General features: G+C 42.9%; 2 protein-coding genes across 4 annotated transcripts; both read right to left on the bottom strand.

Annotated features, from left to right (window-relative positions):
- Positions 1-133: 133 nt before the first annotated feature.
- Positions 134-5,882, bottom strand: LOC109899006 (transgelin-3-like). 3 transcript variants are annotated; one of them, XM_020494042.2, is made up of 5 exons: positions 5,366-5,882; positions 4,384-4,689; positions 3,963-4,137; positions 2,734-2,836; positions 134-2,654 (listed from the first exon to the last, which is right to left on the bottom strand). In XM_020494042.2, exons 2-5 carry the CDS (start codon positions 4,561-4,563, stop codon positions 2,513-2,515), a joined length of 600 nt encoding a protein of 199 aa, XP_020349631.1. In that variant the 5' UTR covers positions 4,564-4,689; positions 5,366-5,882; the 3' UTR covers positions 134-2,512. The 3 variants fall into 3 exon arrangements, with proteins under 3 accessions (XP_020349631.1, XP_020349633.1, XP_031692180.1); XM_020494044.2 differs by having other exon boundaries at positions 4,384-4,576; XM_031836320.1 differs by lacking the exon at positions 5,366-5,882 and adding an exon at positions 4,863-5,293 and having other exon boundaries at positions 4,384-4,686.
- Positions 5,883-10,771: 4,889 nt separating this feature from the next.
- Positions 10,772-19,473, bottom strand: LOC109899243 (mycophenolic acid acyl-glucuronide esterase, mitochondrial-like). The gene is made up of 5 exons (XM_020494300.2): positions 19,350-19,473; positions 14,836-15,019; positions 13,554-13,665; positions 12,140-12,277; positions 10,772-11,992 (listed from the first exon to the last, which is right to left on the bottom strand). The coding sequence occupies exons 1-5, from the start codon at positions 19,441-19,443 to the stop codon at positions 11,651-11,653; spliced, it is 870 nt and encodes a 289-aa protein (XP_020349889.1). The 5' UTR covers positions 19,444-19,473; the 3' UTR covers positions 10,772-11,650.
- Between the last annotated feature and the right edge of the window lie 724 nt (positions 19,474-20,197).

The raw sequence follows: 20,197 nt of genomic DNA, 5'->3' as shown, positions 1-20,197 counted from the left end.
CACGATGAGCCAAATAAAGCCCCAGAGGCCATAACCCTCCCCTAATCCGTACGAGGCTGGGCCAATTGTGTGCCGCCCTATGGGACTCCCGGCGACTGTGGGTTGTGAAACCACCTGGGATCGAACCTTGGTCTGCGATGCAGTGCCTAAGATCGCTGCACCACTTGGGAGACAATACATGCAGAATTTCAATGCTGGCCTGTGTGGTGGCTGTCTAGCTCCTCCCAAATGGTCTTAAAACTAAAAGGTTAAGGGGCCTGGAATTGACTGAAATCATTAGCAACAGAACACAAGACAAGGGACACTCGGGATGGGGAGATGTTAACGTATGTGTGTTAATCTTCTGCATCTGAAACATCAACATTATTGTTAAATGCTTGACCCCATAAATTACACCATTGCCATCAACTCTGACCTTTCCGGTTAGTGTTCTAGAACATACACACCCATCCCTAACTCCAGAATCAGTTTTTATCCATGTATTTGTCATATCCTCTACACACAAGATTTCAGATATAAACATAATTCTTAATGTAAACATGACAAATGATATTTAAAAATATCTAATCAAGCATTATCAGGCCAGGAACAGAATGATCCTTGTGTCACTTTCATACAAGATGGCTCTAACATTGGTGTAAAGTACTTAAGTAAAAATACCTCAATGTACTACTTAATTCGTTTTTTGGGGTATCTGTACTTTACTTTAGTATTGATATTTTGGACAACTTTTACTTTTACTTCACTACATTCCTAAAGAAAATAATGTACCCAAAATTACTTGTTAAATTTAGAATAAATAGCAGGAAAGGAAAATGGTCCAATTCACATACTTATCAAGAGAACATCCCTGGTCATCCCTGCTGCCTCTGATCTGGAGGACTCATTAAACAGAGAACATCCCTGGTCATCCCTGCTGCCTCTGATCTGGAGGACTCATTAAACAGAGAACATCCCTGGTCATCCCTGCTGCCTCTGATCTGGAGGACTCATTAAACACACATGCTGTGTTGTAAATTATTTCTGAGTGTTGGAGTGTGCCCGTCTATCCGTAAAAAAAATAAAAACACGAAATGGTGCCGTCTGGTTTGTTTAATATAAGGAATTTGAAATGATTTATACTTTTACTTTTGATACCTAAGTATATTTTAGCAATTACATTTACTTTTGATACTTAAAACCAAATACTTTTAGACTTTTACTCAAGTAGTATTTCACTGGGTGAATTTCACTATTACTGGAGTCATTTTCTATTAAGGTATCTTTACTTTTACTCAAGTATGACAATGAAGTACTTTTTCCACCACTGCTCTTAAACAATCATGGGATTGGCTGAAACACACATGGACACATCCAGTACATACATTATAATTACACATATGTTATAAATGCACAGCACAGGACCAGGCGGCAGAACTGAATACATGCCTTTGAATTCCTCTGCATTATGGTGGGTGACATTTCATATATAAGGCATAGTTTAATGTCTGTTTGCTGTAGTAACCAGGCACAACGTGATGGTCATTTGGTTGCAGCAGTTACTGCAAAGTCTTCACATAATTAACACAAGACAGCAGAGGCATCATCGCTCATCGAGATCCATTCGGTTATACATGAAACACCTCATGAGGTATAGCAAACCCTCCATGACTGTACAAGGACTCAGACACACTTACTGTACATACAAACAAACAAATAGAGTTAAATAATTAAAATGTGTAACATACTATAACATGGTCTTGCTGTTATATTTGGTAGTAGTGTAAAATACTATTGGCTTGTTTTGTAGAGGGACGACTCCAATCTTGGGTTCTCTGTATCGACTGAATTACTAAGACTTCATCCACTGAAGGGAATGGCTAGCAGGACTATATGGATGGAGAGAGCAGGACCGTATGGATGGAGAGAGCAGGACCGTATGGATGGAGAGAGCAGGACCGTATGGATGGAGAGAGCAGGACCGTATGGATGGAGAGAGCAGGACCGTATGGATGGAGAGAGCAGGACCGTATGGATGGAGAGAGCAGGACCGTATGGATGGAGAGAGCAGGACCGTATGGATGGAGAGAGCAGGACCATATGGATGGAGAGAGCAGGACTATATGGATGGAGAGAGCAGGACAGTATGGATGGAGAGAGCAGGACCGTATGGATGGAGAGAGCAGGCCTGAGAGAGCAGGGCTATATGGATGGAGAGAGCAGGACCAAGGAGGACTGGAGAGTGGGTGTGGGGTAAGCAGAAACTACTGGAGGTCTGTAGGAATCATGGTGTGGTTGTGGTATATGGAGCACCCTGTTCGGGTGTTGGGGACGAACAATAGAAATGTGTATGTATGTATGTATGTATGAATGTATGAATGGCTGGTGTTGCTGGGGAAGGGGAAAAAGGGGTTGGGTCATTTCATGAGGTTCAGGGAGTGTGGTGGAGCTCTCTTCTGGAGGTCCAGTAACTGGAGTACACTGCCAGGCTAAGGGAGTGGCTGGCAGCTGGCTGGGCAGCTGGCTGGTGTCTCTACATGATCTGGCGGTGCGAACCGTAGCCCGTCATGCCGGACTGCGAGGCCCCACGGTTGCTGCCCATCTGTAGACCAATCAGACTCTGGCCCTGACGAAGCTGGTCCTCAGAGAACTCCCGCCGGTAACCCTGAGCTTTCCTACACAGACCAGGACAAGCAGGGGAGTTGAGATGTAGAACAACACTCACACAACAAGGGGGTCGTGGCCAGTCCTTACCTGTGGAACCAGTCTCGGTCGCCACGGTAATGTCCATCGTCCTTGGTGAGGGCAACACTTCCTAGGGCCATCAAGGTTCTCTGCACCGCAGCCATGTCCTGCCCTGTAACCATAACAGAACAGAACCTCACAAGCACTGGACCCCATTCAGACAGCAAAGAACAGGCGGGGCATCAAATAGGCAAATAGGTTCCAAATTCCCCCGGTGGCTAGCTAGGTAAAATTGTCCCTTTCCTAAATTAGCCATTGATGGAAATAGGGATTTGGACTGGTGGTTTTACTTCATTCTCCATACTGGTCAATGATTATAATGGTGATTCTGATCCATCCTTCATTTCATACATTGTCCCCCTAGCCTGAGAGTTCAATATGTAGCTAGATGTAGATGGCTAATGTTAACTAGCTGGCTAATCTTTGCCCATGAAAGGAAGTTAGGCTAGCAAACTAGCATTTTAGTCATGTAGCCTAGGACAACAAAAACTAAAAGCATGTTCTGTATGACAGAGTCATAGATCGTTTCATCAACATGAAAGAGAGGAGGATGGCATTGGTGTTTCTCTACAAGTAAGGTGAGTCAACATGTTTTTTTCTACTTACACACACACACACACACACACACACACACACAGAAATTAGTACCATGTAAAGCCAAATCATATTTAGCTTATGTTGATTGGACGAAATTGTTTTTGGTATCCTTTAGTTGTCACTGAATTAGACTAAGCATAGGTGATTTGATGGTGTTGAAATGTTGTAGAAATGGTGCTGGAAAAGTGGAGTCATCTCCTGCTTTCTTTGCGACTTACTGGAACTCTGGTGTTTTAAATCAATAGTTGCTTAGTAGTCTGAGAATGTCAGAAACTTTAGCTTGCTTCACCATGCTGTAGATCATTTAACTGTTTGTTACATTCAATATGCTTTGTGGTCTTCACCAGACAGAGGTTGCTCTCTGGTTTTGTGATGAAACAAAGGTCTGGTTGAGTTTATTCTGCCACTGTGTCTTCTCATTGTCTCGGCCTTTAGGCCTACAGTATATATCACAGTGTCAAGGCATATGAACTAACAGGTTACAGAGCAAACAAAGCAATTAATGTGAGTATTGATGGTCATGTGCAGACAGACAGAGCTCAGCAGAGACACAAGTGTGAGACTCTGCGTCATTGGAGAAGCATATCAACGTCGCCCGGATTTATGGAGACTTTATATGTGCCCATGAACGTGCAGCCCACCTTCCCACAGGTCCACGGTCTGGAAGATGTCTGTGGTGAGTACTCCGTAGGCCTCGGCAGCCTGCAGGAACTGGGAGATCTTCTCCATCTGCTTAAAGGCCATCTGGGTCTCCAGAATCTTCTTGATGGGCTCATTACCATGCGGGTACAGGCTATTGATGAGTCTACACAGAATCTACAGGGAGGAGGAGAGAACGGTGGAGTAAGGAGAATACAGATACATGGATAAAGAAGAAGAAGTAGAGGGAGAAAGGAAGAGATTGATCAATGAAAAGAGGGAGAGAGAAACAAAGATAAAGGCAGAGGGGAGCATACATTAGTGTCATTGTTAGCTTATATAAGCGGTCAATTATATGTCACTGACGTCTGTTCAATCAATCAGTGAATCTTATTGAGCTTGTTCATTCTCATGCATACTCACTGTTCCATCCATCAGCCAGGTCTGGAAGTTCTGTCTGCTTGGCTGTGGTCTCTCCAGGTTCCCCCCACACTGAGCTACGATCCAGTCCACCAGCAGGGCCTCCAGGTCCAGATCATACTTCAGCTCTATCTTTTCCTGCACCTCCTTGCTCAGGCCGTAGCTGGGTCCCCTGTTAGCCATGGCTCCTCCTGTCCTGCTCACCCAAACAGACAGACAAACAGGCCAGACTGACACCCACTGACCAGTCGTCTGCAGTTCCACTGACCAACACCCTGCAGCAGTCACAGCACTGGCAGCCTGCACCTGCTATACAAAGGCAATACATCATGTAGAAAATGGAACGTTGTCAAGCACTGTTAAAGCAATGCTGCTGTATTAACATCCAATTCCTGACAATAACAATTGCAAAGTAGTCACATTCTTCATGGTGCATTATGAGGGACAACATTTATTTTGATTTTGATCATTAGCTACATCACCTGTTGTTTACGTGATTTACTTTTCTTTCCTCTGCTTTCTCCCTAATGGCCCTTGTGTCCCTTACAGCACAGACACTAAGCACATTCCCCCAGAGACCCAGATCGCTAGCCTAAATGGGTGTGGTCCTTAGCATCCGTCCCACGCACATTCTCATGAGGTAGCCTATGGTAGCCTAGACTGTGAGCGTGCTGAGCATAACATCGAAAAGCAATCGCATTGCATTGATTGTGTAGCCTACCATGAATGCGAAAAAAAAATCGTAACTTTTTTCACCTCCCCAAAAAACGTTGAAATTAGGAAGTCGAATTATGAATTTCAATCATGCACTATGTAGGGAAAGTATAAGATTAGTAAAAAAACAAACATAAAGCAAGTTTTCCGAATATCTCCTAGATAATTTAATAAACTAGCAATTCCGTTTAATTATTAATGCACACAACAACAAATATCATGCGCTGCTAAAATAATCATTTAGACGAATAAAAACTCCGGGCACACTTACTAGAAAAAAAGAGGAGAGAACGTTCGTCTGGTAGCGGCTGTGTGGTTAATTCCGCTGAGCTGGTCAGCGCAGAGGATGCTGAACCCGCGGCGCATGCGTGGGTGAGGCTCTGGACTCAGTGTCCGGGAGTGGCACGCCACAGGTTTTATATGTGCGGCGCCAAGAGGAGGATCCCTCTAGATCTCTGATACAGAATGCGACAGGCCAGCGGGAAGAAGAGGAGATGGCAAAGCAAGGCAAGGCGAGCCTACGATCAGCTTTAAGGCTATGTGGGCTGACATCATCATAAAATCCAGGGGTGATATTAGCATGATCATCTTGGTGGGGCAAAGTCACCCAATTTGTTTTAGATTCATGCCAGCAAAGCCATTAAACACCATGACAGCAAAGCTAACACAACACGAAACAATTCATTAATTGCACGATAAAGGTGACAAACGGTGCCCACACACTGTTAGGGCCTACATAAAGCTGTCCCAACAGCAGTCCCAACACCTGAACACTGCTACACCTGGCTTGTTTTCCAGCAAAGCACTTAATTCAGCCTCATTTACTGCCTTTAAAAAACAGCTGATATATATATAGCTGATATGGCTGAATGCTTAAATAAAATGTGATTTCTATTGAAAATTGAGATGTACAAACTATGGCATAAAAGGATGACGACTGGATAAGAGGCAATCCGTAATTTCGTTTAAGATATTAATGAGCGAACTAGTACGGAAATAGTTAATATACAGTTGAAGTCGGAAGTTTACATACACTTAGGTTGGAGTAATTAAAACTAGTTTTTCAACCACTCCACAAATTTCTTGTAACAAACTATAGTTTTGGTAAATCGGGTAGGACATCTACTTTGTGCATGACACAGGTAATTTGTCCAACAATTGTTTACAGATGATTTCACTTACAATTCGCTAAATTGACTGTGCCTTTAAACAGCTTGGAAAATTCCAGAAAATTATGCCATGGCTTTAGAAGCTTCTGATGGCTAATTGACGTAATGAGTCAATTGGAGGTGTACATGTGGATGTATTTCAAGGCCTATCTTCAAACTCAGTGCCTCTTTACTTGACATCATGGGAAAATCAAAAGAAATCAGCCAAGACCTCAGAAAAAAATGGACACATCCACAAGTCTGGTTCATCCTTGGGAGCAATTTCCAAACGCCTTCTGGTACCACGTTCATATGTACAAACAATAATACGCAAGTATAAACACCATGGGACCATGCAGCCGTCATACTGCTCAGGAAGGAGACGCGTTCTGTCTCCTAGAGGTGAACACACTTTTGTGCGAAAAGTCTAAATCAATCCCAGAACAACAGCAAAGTACCTTGTGAAGATGCTGGAGGAAACGGGTACAAAAGTATCTATATCCACAGTAAAACGAGTCCTATATCGACATAACCTGAAAGGCCCCTCAGCAAGAAAGAAACCACTGCTCCAAAACTGCCATAAAAAAGCCAGATTACGGTTTGCAACTGCACTTTTTGGAGAAATGTCCTCTGGTCTAATGAAACAAAACAAAAAAACAGTTTGGCCATAATGACCATCGTTATGTTTGGAGGAGAAAGGGGGAGGCTTGCAAGCCGAAGAACACAATCCCAACCGTGAAGCAGGGGGTGGCAGCATCATGGCTTGGCTTGGGATGCTTTGCTGCAGGAGGGAGTGGTGCACTTCACAAAATAGATGACATCATGAAGCAGGGAAATTATGTGGATATATTGAAGCAACATCTCAAGACATCAGTCAGGAAGTTAAAGCTTGGTCGCAAATGGGTCTTCCAAATGGACAATGACTCCAAGCATACTTCCAAAGTTGTGGCAAAATGGCTTATGGACAACAAAGTCAAGGTATTGGAGTGGCCATCACAAAGCCCTGACCTCAATCCTATAGAAAATGTGTGGGCAGAACTGAAAAAGCATGTGCGAGCAAGGAGGCCTAAAATCCAGACTCAGTCACACCAGCTCTGTCAGGAGGAAAGGGCCAAAATTCCCCCAACTTATTGTGGAAAGCTTGTGGAAGGCTACCCGAAACGTTTGACCCAGTTAATCAACTTAAAGGCAATGCTACCAAATACTAATTGAGTGTATGTAAACTTCCGACTTCAACTGTAACTATTTGTTCAGCACTTTCTAAATGTACACAGCCATAATTCAGAACATGGGCGTTCTTACAGTATTCTCCCTGTACACCAAGCCAGAACCGTAGGATAAATAAAGGGGGCACATAAGCAGACAATGAAAGCTCTTACAATATTTGATAATGACATTTCTCTTAAACAGGCTATAGGCTGTGTGTGCACGGCTAAGTCAGAACAGTAGGCAAAATGAGGGAGAATAGGGACCAAATTATTAGGGTGAGGCACATGGGCTACAGTATACATATTTTCCTGGCATATTACATAATTTATGCAGCAGCATACAATACATTTTTGGACTCATCTTGTTCTGTGCTCACATGAACAGGAAGGTCCTTCTTGGGCAAATGTTGTCATCAAACTTCGTCTTCAAAGTCTGGCATTATGGTGCTTTCAAGACAACTGGGAACTCGAGGAAAAAACAAGGTCGAATCATGATGTTAGTGATCTTCAGGTTGGAGCTCTAGAAAGAGGCCAGAGTTCCAGACTTGGAATTCCGAGTTGGATGACCGTTCAAAATGTATTTTCCCAGTCAGAGCTCGATAACAGAACACTTAGCCAATCACGGCGGAGAACATTACCAGCCCCTACGCTCTGTATTTTCCGCTGGCTGCCCCACCACCACAGAAAGCGCTGATCTAGGCTGAAACACCTGCATTTTGGAGCTGCCTTACTCAGGAAAGTAAAAAAGAGACCATGTTTGTATGCGGCTTTATTAACTTTTTTTACATTTATTTTTTTACATCGTTTGCAAACTGATATGTGACAGGTAATAATACTAAAATAACATGCAAAACAGGCAACAAAAAAAGTGTTATTTTTTAGCTAAACAGGTGGGGCTCAAAACTGGTGGGGCTCAAAACTGGTGGGGCTCCACCTGCCATGAATGACAGGTCGGCACTGATCATGCCCATGACAAAAGTGTTTACTACTCATTGTTGATCTATTTGGACTTACTACTCTCACACTGGATTGGAGCCCAGACTCACAATTTATAGAACCAGATAATTTAAAAAAAACATGTTTTCACCTACCTTAAATGTGTCTGCAGGTTTGGAAGGCACAGTACAACCCATTAGTGTCTGACTTGCAGCTTGTCTCTCAATTTTGATAATGAGAGCCATTGCTCTGCTTTAATTGGGTTAGTTATAGAGGTGGATGACAGATCTGGAGAGAGGGTCTGAGTGTGGGGAAGGCTACAGTACTGAAATGACATCATGCATCACAAGCTGGAAAAAGTATTCAGAAAGTGTTGAAATACAGGAAAGAGAGGTGATTTTCCAGAATGTCCGTTAAACTTTTGAATCCTAACATCATTGCAATACTGTACCATTTGACTGTCAAGCTAAAATAAACTCAGGAGTATCCTCATCATCACTGTATCTGAGTGTATGCACTTCTAGCCCTTGTCATTAGGGTACATGGTCTAGCACTACATATTAGTAAATTCCTCACCAGTAATGTATATACAGTGAGTGCATTCCGAAAGTATTCAGACCCCTTGACTTTTTCTACATTTTGTGACGTTACAGCCTTATTCTAAAATTGATTATTTTTTTGCTCCATTTTTTGCTCATAATGACAAAGCAAAAAGAGGTTTTTAGAAATTTTGCTAAATTATATATATATAAATAAAAAGGAAATATCACATTTTAATTTGACCTTTATTTAACTAGGCAAGTCAGTTAAGAACACATTTATTTATTTTATTTACACTTATTTTCAATGACGGCCTAGGAACAGTGTTACTGCCTGTTCAGGGGCAGAACGACAGATTTGTACCTTGTCAGCTCGGGGGTTTGAACTCGCAACCTTCCGGTTACTAGTCCAACGCTCTAACCACAAGGCTACCCTGCCGCCACATAAGTATTTAGACCCTTTAATCAGTACTTTGAAGCACAATTGGCAGCGATTACAGCATCGAGTCTTCTTGGGTATGACACTACAAGCTTGTTACACCTGTATTTGGGGAGTTTTTCCCCATTCTTCTCTGCAGATCCTCTCAAGCTCTGTCAGGTTGGATGGAGAGAATTGCTGCACAGCTATTTTCAGGTCTCTCCAGAGATGTTCGACTGGATTCATCCGGGCTCTGGCTGGGCCACTCAAGGACATTCAGAGACTTGTCCCGAAGCCACTCCTGCGTTGTCTTGGCTGTGTGCATAGGGTCGTTGTCCTGTTGGAAGGTGAATCTTCGCCCCAGTCTGAGATCCTGAGTGCTCTGGAGCAGGTTTTCATCAAGGATCTCTGTACATTGCTCCGTTCATCTTTGCCTCGATCCTGACTAGTCTCCCAGTCCCTGCCGCTGAAAAACATCCCCACAGCATGATGTTGCCACCACCATGCTTCACCGTAGGGATGGGGCCAGATTTCTTCCAGACATGACACTTGGCATTCAGGCCAAAGTTCAATCTTGGTTACACCAGAACAGAGAATCTTGTTTATGATGGTCTGAGAGTCTTTAGTGTACTTTTGGCAAACTCCAAGCGGGCTGTCATGTGCCTTTTACTGAGAAGTAGCTTCCGTCTGGCCACTCAACCAGTCTGGCCACCTGATTGGTAGAGTGCTGCAGAGATAGTTGTCCTTCTGGAAGTTTCTCCCATCTCCACAGAGGAACTCTAGAGCTCTGTCAGAGTGAATATCGGAATCTTTGTCACCTCCTTGACCAAGGCCCTTCTACCCCGATTGCTCAGTTTGGCTGGGCGGCCAGCTCTAGGAAAAGTCTTTGGTGGTTCCAAACTTCTTCAATTTTAGAATGATGGAGTCCTCTGTGTTCTTGGGGACCTTCAATGCTGCAGACATTTTTTGGTACCCTTCCCCAGATCTGTGACTTGACACAATCCTGTCTCGGAGCTCTACTGACAATTCCTTCGACCTCATGGCTTGGTTTTTGCGTTGACATGCTCTGTCAACTGTGGGACCTTTTATATAGACAGGTGTGTGCCTTTCCAAATAATGTCCAATCAATTGAATTTACCACAGATAGACTCCAATCAAGTTGTAGAAACATCAAGGATGATCAATGGAAACAAGATGCACCTGAGCTCAATTTCGAGTCTCATAGCAAAGGGTCTGAATACTTATGTAAAGGTATTGGTTTCTTATTTTGAATACATTTGCAAAAATGTCTAAACTGTTTTTGCTTTGTCATTATGGGGTATTTTGTGTAGATTGCTGAGGGAAAAAAACATTTGATCCATTTTAGAATAAGGCTGTAACGTAACAAATGTGGAAAAAGTCAAGGGGTCTGAACACTTTCCAAAGGCAATGTACAGTACTTACATAACTCAGGCACTTTGTTTTACACCCCGATGCGTGCTCATGTTTAAGTGTCGTCATCCGAAGAGTGAAAGGTCAGAGCAGCAGTTAGAGGATCAGAGAGAGAGAGTTACTGCGTCTGCTGCAGCAGGACTGGCTTTCTGCCCCATTGAACACAGTCCAATAACCAACAACGTGTTAATCAACAGCCCAGTGGCTCAGACTGGCCCATGGGAATGTGGGTGGATGTACAAGAAAATAGAAAAGACATTCCTCTGGACTTTTCTTCAGCTATTTTGAGACAGTGTACAGTCTTCTTGGTATCGACACAGTGTGAGAATACAGCTTGGACCGATCACCACACGATGTCACAGTGCTTCTGCGTAGGAGGCCGTTTGATGGAGCTTGTTGTCTGTGTGTATTCCATCTGTGCCTCATATAATATCTGCATGCACAATTAGACGAGACCTGCGCTCCACTCTGCTGTGCAGAGGCTTTGTTGACCCAACGGGTATGAGATGTGGTGAAAAAGGCACAGTAGAACTATTGGGGTCTGGCAAAAGAACCAGGATCTGTCAAACAAACAGTGGCAGCATGAGCAGTGGCAGTATTGCCCGTAAAAAGGTTTATCTAAAAAAAGACTGCACCGAGTAAACTGGTAAAAGACACACTCCCTCCCCAAGGCAGGCATTAGGGACCTGGCTGAGGTTTCTGACAGACGACATCCTCGTTCCATCACAGTTTGTACTTTCGATAATCCTCATCTTTCTTTGTAACAGCATACTGAGGACAAACTGGGCAGGATGGAAGGAAGGGCAAGGGGAGAGTGGGATCATATATGGTTGCTCCTGCCTCTCCAATGGGGTGCATTCCTAACACTCCCCCAACTCAAACGAGGGTGGTCAGCTTGTCTATGAGGTCGTCGATGGTGTAGACCATGAGCCTGATGTCATCCTTCTCGGCCATGCGGTGCTGACCGTGGCGGCGGAGGATGACGTCCACGTCGGGGCTGAGGACGCGCTCGGCCACTTGCATGGAGATGTGCCAGGGCACGTCGTCGTCCTTCAGGCCGTGGATGAGCCTCACAGGGCAGGTGATGGGGATGGGGCTCTGGAGGACACAATGGTTCTCCGCCTCCTTCAGGAAGCCAATAGTGAACGTGTAGGTGCCCTCCTCGCTGTGCTTGGTGGGCACAGTCAGCACGCCCTTCTCTTCAATCTCCTTACGCACCTATGGTGAAATGGGATACATTTCATTTTAAATCAAATAATAAATTGACATTCACAGAGCATTTTATTTCAATTCACCACTCCCTGAATAGAAATGGAATTAGCACCTGGTCATAACCACACATTATTTTATGATGTCCTCGCTCACCTCTAAAGACATTGACTTGAAGGCTGTGACGATGTGGTCTGCTGCCGTGGATATGCCCACCAGAGCTGCAGTCTTCTCCGGCCTGGCGATAGCTGCCAACAGCATGAGCCAGCCGCCCATACTGGACCCCACCATGATCTAAACAGAGAGGGGAAAGACCTAATTACGTTAAAGATGCCTTGATCTAGGATAGGGAGCAATGGTCCATAGAAATACCAACAGTTTGATATGGATTGCTGTCTCCTCATCTCCTTTCTTCCATTTGAACCGACTCTTCTGCAGAGAAGCACCATGGTCATCTAGCGATCACAGACAGAAGTAGTTTCTAAAAGCAGATGTGATTCTAACCAGGGAAAATTATTTTCTGATCGTTCAGTTCCGACCACAACCAGTCTGTATTTCGTTCAGTTCGAGTGTTCCAACCAGCATAGTAAAGAACTGGTTTGCTTTTTTAGAAAAAAAGGTTCATATAGTTCCTTTTCGTACATTTTCCCCCCCATGAACTCAACATACTGTAGCTTTTACATTTATGTCATTAATTTACTCCACCAATTAGTGTGGATGGAGAAGCTTGCTATGGAACGGTAAGCTAGTTGTTTACATGACATGAAGTGAATTGTAATGTGTTTAGGTTATTACTAGTATTATAACCTCACTAAATTACAGAATTACATACCAGATATTAAGAATGTTCTGGGAACAATTTTTTTTAATGATTAACCAGTTCTCAAAATGTGAACGGTACTGTTCCGGGAACACTAAAAGATCACTTTCGTTCCCGATTCAGTTTTTCCGTCCCTGGAAAAAGGCCGTAATTTTTTTCTGTTCCCTGAATCAGTTCCAAATCATCATCACAAGGACATTGGGAGTAATATGACTCTGGCCCTGTTAATAATGGGCTCATTCACTAGCTGTGTGTCTGATGAATGTCAAGAAGAGCCCTGAAGCCTGGCATGGGAGGCTATGCTATGCTACTCAGGTAATGATTGAACGGGGTGTGACGTGAACGTTACATGGGGTTGTGAGATGATATGTCATTTGTGTGACAGCGCCCACTTGTGAAAACATGTGACACTAACACCACCACCGTTTGAATTCAACAACACTAATACACAACCACAGTTGTTTTTATACAGACTCTAACTGAAATCTTACACAACAAATAGAGTAAATATTATGGAGGGCAAAATTAACAGAGCATATTTTGAAATATCAATGTAGAGACGGTCTATAACTGGGTTATAAAGTCAAACCAGTCTTTGAGCTCTTAAACGCAGATCTGAAAATACAAAAGACTTTAATAATTAACTAAATCAAATACCAATTTGAATCCAACCAAATACACACAGAAATACGAGAGTTATCTAAAGGCTAGTTTAGGTATGATTCTAGAGCCAGTGGAGAGTTCTTTCACCTGTGGTCCCTCTGTTAGTTCATCCAACACGAAGAGGACATCTTTCTTCCAGGTGCCGATGGTCCCTTCAGTGAACACCCCCTCCGATAACCCATGGCCTGTGTAGTCAAACCTGGGGAACCACAAACACAACATGAGCCTGGGGGACCAGTCAGACATACAATAAAACATGGGGGAAAAGAATCTGGCTACTAAGCTAGCATAAAAACTCTGAGAGCATAGTGTATTTGGGTAACAGTTAGAGGGTGGTCTATTTGCGTAACATACAGGCTATCAATCAATCAAATGTATTTATAAAACATTTTTACATCAGCAACTGTCACAAAGTGCTATACAGAAACCCAGCCTAAAACCCCAAACAGCAAGCAATGCAGATGTAGAAGCATGGAAAACTCCCTAGAAAGACAGGAACCTAGGAATAAACATAGAGGAACCAGGCTCTGAGAGGTGGCCAGTTCTCTTCTGGCTGTGCCGGGTGGATAAGAGGACATGGCCGTTTAGGGCCAGATTGTTCTTCAAGATGTTCAAATGATCATAGATGACCAGCAGGGTGAAATAATAATCACAGTGGTTGTAGAGCGTGCAACAGGTCAGTACCTCAGGAGTAAATGGGTTCGAAAGCTAGAGAGTCTATTCAGGCAATGAACATCAAGATAGAGGTTTGGCTAAGGCACGCCTACCTCAGATATTCAGATTCAGGGGGTATATTTGGGTAATGTGCCACGGTCTAAACGACGGTATAAACATGGTATTTCTATAACATGGTTTATTAGGCCATACAATTGTTATTCAAATGTTTACTCAATTTCCATTTCTGAAAAGTGAGGTGAGCAAGAGCGAATACAATTTAAATCAAGTAGACCCTCTTGTTAAAATATTATAGCAACTTTTGTTCAACACCTATAACAACACCTTCAACACCGATTTTAGCAACTTGGGAAGGCTAAAGGAGCCAAAGTTCAGCTATAATTCGAAAGTTAGTTGTGTACCAGTATGTCTTTACAGGAAGCTTGAGGAAATTAGTTATGCCATAATCATGCAATTCTATTTATTTGTATTTATATTTGTGGGAAACATTTAATTACATTTGAGTAATTTAGCAGACACTCTTATCTAGAGTGATTCGGGTTAAGTGCCTTGCTCTGGGGCACAGACAGACTTTTCACCTAGTTGGCTCGGGGATACGAACCAGCGGCCTTTCAGTTCCTGACCCAACGCTCTTAACCACTAGGTTACATGCCGCCGTGTATTGTGTTACACAGCAGCAGGTAGAGTACAGTACCTAAGGTATGAGTGTCCAAGAGACTTGCAGAACTCCTCCAGTGCCTCAGCTTTCTGGCCATTCATGTTGGATCCATACCCAGGCAGGAAGACCACGCCTGGACTCTTCCCCTTTACCCTACAGTAGGCCAGCTTAGGGAGCTCTGGCCTTGTTGCATACTGTACAGAGGACTTCTGTCTCACCCCTGTATGACAAACACACACAATATGTGCCAATTGACTATGACAGAATTCTAGTGATTTAATGCAATAGTTGAGAATGGAGTGCGTCTTTAAGAATAGCGTGTAAAATATAGGTTGTATTTGGGTGATTTGTGCAACCCCCTTGAAAGATTGAATCAGGGTGAAGTCAAGGCAAGGAATGATCAGCTGGGGCATTCTTATGGAACATTTAGAAAATTGAATTGGGCCAGTGCTGTGGGACAAGACCTTGTTCACATCACCAGAGTGAAAGCTACCGAACAGACCCGGATACAGCAGACTATGACGCGATGCAATTCAGTTGAAAAAGTGTTACTTATCACAATGTAAACACAATTCAAACAGAATAACATTACAAGCCTAGAAAATTATAAAGCAAAAGGTTATACTTAATTTAATAGCATTTACATTGATGTCTAAAAACTAGGCTACCCTTGCTGCTTTTAGCAACGCTAGAACTGGCTTAACGCAGTTTCTCTGGACCCCTGCAAGGTCGCAGTTCGCCCCCCTGAAAAAAATAAAACAATCGAAAGAGTCAGCCAGACAGCCATTCGCAAAGTATAGATTGCAGATCGCTGTCCATTGTGTTGAAACTGCGACATGTCTATGCGGCTGCCTATCGAATTGATGATAGGCTACATACCCTGGCACCACAGAAAGCCTATAGCTTTGCCTTAGCTAATGGATAAATGTTAGAACTATTTGGTTGTCATTTTCCCATGATAAGCAGGGCGTCCACTTAGGATGCTGGCTGACGGATAGTAAAATAAATGCTCGATACAACAGCATACTAATCTGCAACCAATTGATTTGTTTAGAATATACAGCTGTCCTGTATAGCCAACCTGCATGACATGAGCCATCCTCGCGGTCTCTCCCAGCATGGATAGAAATTTGTTGTGCGTTAAACCAGTCTATTAATGCCAATCTCTTTTTTGCTCTATGTAGAGGCCTATACTAACAACAATATGCGACTGTGTCGCCTTGCATTTTTGTGTTCAAATGTTCTCACCACGACCTGTAGGTCCAGGTTGCGCGCCCGACTGTTTTCAATACTGAGTATTGACAATCCAGACAGTCTTTTCTGACACATTGTGCATTATATGTCCATTGCGCTGCACACAATTTAAACTTAGTCATGAATGATGCATGCCAAGATATACCAGAGATAAGGGACTGTTGATATTGCAACCACACAATTGAAACGGCATTTCACCAGTATGAACAAAATCGCAAACCGCTTTTTTTTGAGCCCTCAGGAACATCTGTCATTTAAAGATGATAATCTGTTTGCATCTGCCAATTTATTGACTGTCCAGTATCCACATGACCTGTCCCCAGAGCTTCCTATACAGTTCATCTCTTTCCGTAACGTGTTGAGGCTGGATTGAGGATATGAGAGGATATGAGAGGCTCAATTAATGATGTTGCAGATCTGCTGTATTTGAAGCACCACTCCCTTCTGCCCAGTTTCCCTGATGTACTATGGAACATACATTTAACAGACTTTCTATAAACGTGGGTCTGTAGAGAAACTTTTCTCTCTGCTTAGCGCATATCAAAATAAAAGTCCTGCACGTGCACCATACCTGCCCCACAAAAAGCAGGAACTTGGAGGACTTTTATTTTGACATGAGGTAAGCAGAGATGAACTGACCTAGCTGAGAAACTGCATGGGACTACAACAGACCCACGTTTGGAAATTCTGTTTAATTATACTTTCCATTAGATGCTTTTTTCTCTAATTCCCCCCTGCATAAGGACCAAGCCTACAGACAATCAAAAGAGTATGTTGAAATTAAATATTATTTCATTTCTGTCTTCCAGCAGACTATTTTAAATTGTTTTTGCAAGCCAATTCCCAGCAATGCAAGTGTGTAAATACCATAGAGCTAGAGGACTCATCTTTGTATCTGTGCCATTATAGTGTCTCTGAAAGCATGGGAAGCACCATTGAGGCAATCTCCATTTTGAAGGAGTCAATTTTCTTCGTGATTGGCTGATCCGTCCAGGTTGGACATGACTCCAACAGGGTCACAATGAAGTTGGAAGTCCCACTCAGTTTGACTTCAATCAAAACTGTGAAAGCTCTCAATGGCTCTGCCCATGCTAAGGCAGCCTTTTGGCTACTTGAGGCCTCTATCATTCTCTATGGCAAAAAGAAGCTACTCCTGCACTTTACACTGGGGGACTGTGCTAACCACAGACATTAAATCCAGTAAATGGTGATAGCGCTGATGTACGTCATCCCCGTATTCCGATGGAAAGCACGCCATATCAGAGATGACTTTTGAGGAGATGTAAAACTCCCTTGGAATCATATTAACGCCCATTGTGTACATTGCCCATGCGTCATCAATGGGCCGTGTGGTCCATTCTGGGCGATTCTGGGGCAAGGACTCGACTCATACCCTGACTTTGAGAAGGGATTACGTGACTGTTCGCTTAGCAACCGTGTGACACAGCATGACAAGGTGAACGTGATTGGTCGACAGTCTGATGGGTAAGGTGTTACATGTTCCTCCATTCATTGCCCAATGGGATTCTGGTGTTCTCCTTTCTCGAATATATCTGGCCATATTACTGAATGGACCGAATGGACCAAAAACATTTTTTGTTAAGAATCATGGCGAAAGTGGTCGTAACTAGCAAAGGATCATGGTCGATGTAGTTGTTTTCATCATGGTCACCTAATAATCCCCAGTTTACAATTGGCTCATTCATCCCCCTCCTCTCCCCTGTAACTATTCCCCAGGTCGTTGCTGCAAATGAGAATGTGTTCTCAGTCAACTTACCTGGTAAAATAAAGGATAAATAAATATTACCCTTCCCCAGAGCTGTGCCTTGAAACAATCCTGTCTCGGAGCTCTACGGACAATTCCTTCAAACTCATGGCTTGGTTTTTGCTCTGACTGCGCTGTCAACTGTGGGACCTTATATAGACAGGTGCCTTTCCAAATCATGTCCAATCAATTGAATTTACCACAGGTGGACTCCAATCAAGCTGTAGAAACATCTCAAGGATGATCAATGGAAACAGGATGTATCTGAGGTCAATTTTGAGTATCATAGCAAAGGGTCTGAATACTTATGTAAATAAGGTATTTCTGTTGTTTTATTTGTAATAAATTTGCCAAGAATTTCTAAAAACATGGTTTTGCTTTGTCATTATGGGGTATTGGTTGTAGATTGATGAGGGAAAAAACTATTTATTCAACTTTAGAATAAGGTTGTAACGTAGCAAAATGTGGAAAAAGGGAAGGGGTCTGAATACTTCTCTAACGCACTGTAACGCCTTTTACTTCCAAAAATCAGAATAGGGTTGTTTTACCTTTCTTTAACTAGGCAAGTCAGTTAAGAACACATTCTTATTTTCAATGATAGCCTAGTGGGTTAAGTGATGATTCAGAAATGTAGATATTATGGTAATGAGGAAATAAAGTGCATCAGCATGTGTGGTTTGTTTATTCTGCCGCAGCACATGTTATTGGTAATTTACACATTTCCTTAACATTACAAAATGGACTCATTAAGTGATCCTTATGTGAAACAAAATCACAACCTCTTGAATATGATTATAGTTCCAATTCAACTTTAACCCCCAGAGGGGGTATTACTTCCCTAAATGTACATGTCAACTCAGGGATTCGATCTTGCAACCTTCCGGTTACTAGTCCAACACTCTAAACAATAGGCTACCTGCCATTGTCTTCCACACTGCGTTGTTTCTGACTGCGGTTTGTAAGAAGGAACTGCAGTCGAAAGTTCATGACCTTTGATCACATGGTTGTTGTAAAGGTCATGCAGTCGACATGTAGTAGCAAGTCAGGACTATTTTTATACCAATAATGCCACACATTGTTAATAGCTATGACCGTTGGTCAACGTGTTGACAAAAGTGATACGCTCGAACGCGCCCATTCCTTACCTGCATTGATTGTGCAATATCTAAGAATATGCAAGTGCTGCGCAGTTTATATGTGTATGAGCAAACAAATACATTCAGATGACGGGTTCTGCCGCTGGGTTGTCACAAGTTGCCACAGCCACGAAGTCAAAATGTGGCTATATCGTAATAATTTATGAAAACAAAAAGTTGCTTAATTTAAGGATAGGGTTAGGCATAGCGTGGTTAGGGTGAAGTTTTAAATCATTTTAAGAAGATAAATTGTAGAAATAGGCTGGGTTTATGACTTTGTGGCTGTGGTACCTAGTGCCGCCTCTGCCACACCCCCTCCTCTATTTGTTTTTATAAACGAAGCCTGTAAGTTTTCCCGTGAAACGGCACACATCGAACCGTAGTACCATACTCACCTCCCAAAGCCTTTGGCGAGAGAGTAGCGACTGCTCCATCCCTCAAAATGTGAGGCAGTCCTTTGCGACAGGACTTCAAGGCGACGGCTGCCATATCTCAGACTTCACCACACATTACGGAAATATCGCGAGAAGACCAACTTTGCCAGATCTTCTTCTTTGGTGGGGGTTTTGTCGGCGGTTGGCATCCAACTTTATGGTGCATTACCGCCACTTCAATGTTGACAGATGCATACAATAGACGTCCCCAATACATTAGTATGTCTGTGTACATGAAAAGTGGTCCACAAATGGAATGTACTTAAAAAAATATATATTGTAGCATGCACCCTGGGTTAATTTTCCTGTTTTAAGGACATAACTCCCAAACTCTCTGTATGTGGCAAACCTTGAGAAAGGCTATTGCACCTACCCATCTATCCATAATAGTCTACAATTTATAAATCAGGAAAATTCCATTTACATTCAAGGAATTGGGTGGCAGGGTAGCCTAGTGTGTTGGACTAGTAACTGAAAGGTTGCAAGTTCAAATCCCTGAGCTGACAAGGTGCAAATCTGTCGTCCTGCCCCTGAACAGGCAGTTTACCTGTTCCTAGGCCATCATTGAAAATAAGAATTTGTTCTTATCTGACTTGCCTAGTTAAATAAAGATAAAAAATAAAATAAAAAGGATGCCATTCAAGTCCATGAGAGGAGACCTGTATGTGCTGGTAGGCAAATTATTAAATTAATCCTTCCATTAATGTAATTTGCAATGAAAATGTCACACGACAGTGATCTTTAGGCAGGGCATTCCATATAGCCTAATGGCATTCCATATAGCCTAATGGTCTGCTTCGCAGAGAGAC

Source organism: Oncorhynchus kisutch, linkage group LG11 (genome assembly GCF_002021735.2).
Source record: "Oncorhynchus kisutch isolate 150728-3 linkage group LG11, Okis_V2, whole genome shotgun sequence".
In the NCBI taxonomy this organism is placed as follows: domain Eukaryota; kingdom Metazoa; phylum Chordata; class Actinopteri; order Salmoniformes; family Salmonidae; genus Oncorhynchus; species Oncorhynchus kisutch.
Note: the sequence above shows the minus strand (reverse complement) of the source record. Positions and strands in the feature narration are given on the sequence as shown.